This window comes from Nannospalax galili, unplaced genomic scaffold, assembly GCF_000622305.1.
Source record: "Nannospalax galili isolate Female #2095 unplaced genomic scaffold, S.galili_v1.0 scaffold5249, whole genome shotgun sequence".
NCBI classification, from domain to species: Eukaryota; Metazoa; Chordata; class Mammalia; order Rodentia; family Spalacidae; genus Nannospalax; species Nannospalax galili.
In genome coordinates this window covers 12,422-17,121 of record NW_008359629.1, presented here as the reverse complement: position 1 = coordinate 17,121, position 4,700 = coordinate 12,422, and the positions used below count along the sequence as shown (strand labels likewise).

The following is a 4,700-nucleotide window of genomic DNA, read 5'->3' as shown; positions in this document are numbered from 1 at the left end:
GTGTTTGGGTGGAATATTCGAAAGTTGTATGTTAGGTCCATTTGATGTATAGTATCATTTAGTTCAGACATCTCTCTGTTTATTGTTTGTCCAGTTGACCTGTCTAATGGAGAAAGTGGGGTATTGAAGTCCCCTACTATTACTGAGTTGGGGTTAATCTGTGTTTTAAATGCCTGTAGTGTTGTTTTTATGAGTTTGGGTGCACCAGATTTTGTGCATATATGTTCAGAATTGTAGTATCTTCTTGGTTGGTTGTTCCTTTAATCAGAATGAAATGACCCTGTGTATTTCATCTGATTAGTTTTACTTTGAAGTCCATTTTGTCAGATGTTAGAAATGCAACCCCTGCTTGTTTTTTAGTGCCATTTGCTTGGAACATTCTTTTCCATCCTTTCTCCTTAAGGTAGGGCCTGTCCTTGACAGTGAGATGGGTTTCTTGCAGACAGCAAAGAGGTGGATTTAAAGAAAATCCATATGCTTAGCCTGTGTCTTTTGACTGGGGCGTTCAGTCCATTGGTATGTAAAATTATTATTGAAAGATGTGTATTGGTTGCCATCATTTTGACTACTTTTGCATTCTTTGTCTGATACTGTGTTTCCACAATTGTACCTAATTTACTTTCTTTCATTGCCCGTGGAGTATAGTTGTTCTTTTCTCAGTTCTTTGTATTACTTCGAGTAGTCTTTGAAGCGCTGGCTTTGTGGACATGTAGTTTTTATTCTTTCAGGCTATTCATGTCATGGGAGATTTTTCTTCCCCCTCCACTATAAGAGACATTTTTTGCTAAGTAAAGTATTTTGGGCTTACATCTATGGTGTGATGGGCTTTCCTTTATGTGTGACTTTTTTGTGTGTGTATGCAGCTTTCAGTATTGTCTCTTTGTTCTGTACATTACGTGTTTTTACTATGATATGCCGTGCAGAGTTTCTTTTCTGATCCTGTCTATTTGGTGTTCTATGTGCTTCTTGTATTTCTATGGGGATGTCTTTCTTTAATTTTGGGAAACTCTCTTCTATCATACTGTTTTATGTCTATTCAATACCATTAACCTGAACTTCTTCTCTTTCCTCTATGCTTACAATACATAGATCTGGTCTTTTCATGGTGTTCCACATATTCTGCATATTCCAATCCTGTGTTTTTAAAATTTTTTCATAATCGTTCCTTGAGCAGTCCAGTTCTTCAACTTTATCCCTAGTGTTGATACTCTGTTTTCCATTTCATTCATCCCTGTTGTTTCACTTTGGCTTATTGAGTTTTTCAATCCCTTCTTCATTTCAGCCTGAGTTTTCTTCAATGTTTCTATCTCTTTTGTGAATTCAGTCAGAAGTTACCCCAATTTTGGCACTCTCAGGCAGTGTGCTGAGTTTTCAGGCCCTAAACCAGATGGAGGCCAGAACAGGGACTTTCTTGTGCTTCTTCTTTAATGACTGTTCTTAACTTTTTCATTTCCGTATTTGAACTTTGATATTTTGGCATTTAATTTCAGAATTCTTTTCAACATATATATACTGAGCTGACTGAAATAAAGCCACCAAAGGCATTCCAGTGTTGTGTAGGCTACTTTTCTTTTTGCTCACAGCTTAATTTCTTGTTTAATTTCATGAAATTCAACGGTTATTCAGATTATTATCTGATGATTGTGAACTCGTGCTTATTGCAAAATTCCTTTCTTATGTCTGTACATCATGAAGTACTGTCCCTATGTTTTTCTCTATCAGGTTCAGAATATCAAGTTTGGTACTAAATTCTTTGATCATGTTCAGTTTGTCAAGGGTTTGAGATATGGATCTAGTTCCAGTGTTTGGCTTTTAGATAATAGGTTTTGATGGACTATTTTTGAGGAGAGTATCTAATTTCCAGTGAAGATTTTGATCCATTTTGGAAAAATTGGCTTCGGGGATGGAGATATGGCTCAGTGATTAAGAACACTGGTTGTTCTTGCAGAAGTACCAGGTTCAAATCCCAGCCACATGGCAGCTAACAACTGTCCATAACTCCAGTTCCAGGGAATGGAACAGCCTCTTCTGATCTCCGCAGGCATTGCATGACAGGGGTGCACTTACCTACATGCAGGCAATACATGCATACACATAAAATAAAAATAATAAAGCTGGGCGTGGTGGTGCATGCCTTTAGTCCCAGCACTTGGGAGGCAGAGGCAGTCCGACTCTGTGAGTTCAAGGCCAGCCTGGTCTACATAGTGAGTTCCAGGGCACCTGGAGGTAAAAGGAGACCCTGTCTCAAAAAGAACGAAAAAAAAATAATAATAAATAAAATTTAAAAACCCCTAATTGGCTGTCTTTTAGACATGTTGGTTTATTTCTGGCTTTGGATTCTGTTCCACAGATTTACATGGCTTGATTTGTATCGATGGCCATGCTGTTTCTGTCCCTGCGGCTGTAGAGCATAAAGTGAAATCTGGTCATTGTTCTTTCTTTTACCTGTTGATTTGGATACTTATGGTTTTTAATATGAACATGTTGATTTTAAAACTATTTTGTAAATAGGCCACTGAGAATGTTATGGGCATGTCATTGAATTTGGTGAGCACCTTCAGTAATATAGCCATTCAAGCCTACACAGAACTTCATCACTTCCTCAGGCTTTCTCATTTTTTCTGTTTATTTTGCAAAATATTTCCATTCCCATATCCTTTTAACATCTTTTACAGTCTCATTTCCTTCCTTCAATCAAACGTCAATCAAACATTGGCTTGACACTAGAAACTTAAAAGGGAATAAACATTGCATAGTATTCCCAGGAAATACTATGTTATTCCCAGGAAATACTAGTTATACCAAGATAACAGAGGGGTTGCTGAGGTGTATGAATGACCTGAGGGTATGCACACTGGAAAGCCTTTACCCAGCATGGGTCATGCCTTGTCTTCCTAGCCTTCCCCAGATCATATACTTTAGCTCTCCCCAAATCCAGGAGACCATGTGTGATTAGGGCCAAATTATATACGGCTGTCTTGGAATAAATTTTCTCACTTTACTTTTGATTTCAACTCCTATATTTTTATTTTAGATCAATCAAACATTGGCTTGACACTAGAAACTTAAAAGGGAATAAACATTGCATAGTATTCCCAGGAAATACTATGTTATTCCCAGGAAATACTAGTTATACCAAGATAACAGAGGTGTTGCTGAGGTGTATGAATGACCTGAGGGTATGCACACTGGAGTTCATACTGGAGAGAAACCCTACAAATGTAAAGCGTGTGACAAAGCCTTTACTCAGATTTCAAAACTTACTGAGCACCAGAGAGTTCATACTGGAGAAAAACCCTATAAGTGTAATGAATGTGGTAAAGCTTTTCACAAATGGCCAGCATTTATGTATCACCATAGAACGCATACTGGAGAGAAACCCTATGAATGTAAGGAATGTGGCAAAGCTTTTGCCAAAGGTTCAGATCTCAGAAGACATCATAGAGTTCATACTGGAGAGAAACCCTACACATGTAAAGAATGCAGCAAAGCCTTTACCACGAATTCAAGTCTTAGAGAGCATCACAGAGTTCATACAGGAGAGAAACCCTACAAATGTAAACAGTGTAGCAAAGCCTTTAGCCGTTGTTCACACCTCACAGTACATCAGAGAGTTCATACTGGAGAGAAACCCTACAAATGTGAAGAATGTGGCATGTCCTTTTCTGAACACTCAATACTTAAGAGTCATTACAGATTTCATAATGGAGAAGAACCTTACAGATGTGAAGAATGTGACAAGGCCTTTACCAGGGCTTGCTATCTTAGAAATCATAAAAGTATTCATACCAGAGAGAAACCATACAAATGTGAAGAATGTGGCAGTTCCTTTACTATGCGCTCAACACTTAAGAGTCATTACAGAATTCATACTGGAGAAAAACCCTACAGATGTGAAGAATGTGACAAGTGCTTTACCCACATCTCAAATCTTAGACGTCATCAAAATATTCATACTGGGGAGAAACCCTACAGCTGTGAACAATGTGACAGGTCCTTTAGCAATGGCTCAAGCCTTAGACGTCATCAAAATATTCATACTGGGGAGAAACCCTATAAATGTCGAGAATGTGACAAGTGCTTTACTCAAAGGTCAAGTCTTAGAAGTCATAAAAATATTCATACTGGGGAAAAACCCTACAAATGTGAAGAATGTGACAAGTGCTTTTCTCAACTGTCACATCTTAGAAGTCATAAAACTATTCATACTGGGGAAAAACCCTACAGATGTGAAGAATGTGACAAGTGCTTTTCTCAACTGTCAAATCTTAGAACTCATAAAGCTATTCATACTGGGGAAAAACCCTACAGATGTGAAGAATGTGGTAAATCCTTTTACCACTCCTCACATCTTAGATGTCATAAAAGGACTCATACTGGAGAGAAACCCTACAGATGTGAAAAATGTGGCAAGTTCTTTACTGCACGCTCATCACTTGAGACTCATTACAGAATTCATACTGGAGAGAAACCCTACAAATGTGAAGAATGTGGTAAGTCCTTTTACCATGCCTCATATCTTAGATGTCATAAAAGGACTCATACTGGAGAGAAACCCTACAGGTGTGAAGAATGTGGTAAGTCCTTTTACCACGCCTCATATCTTAGACGTCATAAAAGTATTCATACTGGAGAGAAACCTTACAGATGTGAAGAATGTGACAAGTGCTTTTCCAGGGCCTCATGTCTTAGATGTCATA

General features: G+C 38.1%; 1 protein-coding gene across 1 annotated transcript in view; it reads left to right on the top strand.

Annotated features, from left to right (window-relative positions):
• The window catches only part of LOC103726141 (zinc finger protein 420-like), a gene marked incomplete at its 3' end in the record, with an annotated part of 6,108 nt that extends 1,423 nt beyond the window's left edge, over window positions 1-4,685 (top strand). Inside the window, exon 2 of the mRNA XM_017795704.2 lies at window positions 3,202-4,685. Within this exon, the coding sequence (XP_017651193.2) occupies window positions 3,202-4,685 (1,484 nt within the window). The remainder of the gene's footprint in view (window positions 1-3,201) is intronic.
• Window positions 4,686-4,700: the final 15 nt, after the last annotated feature.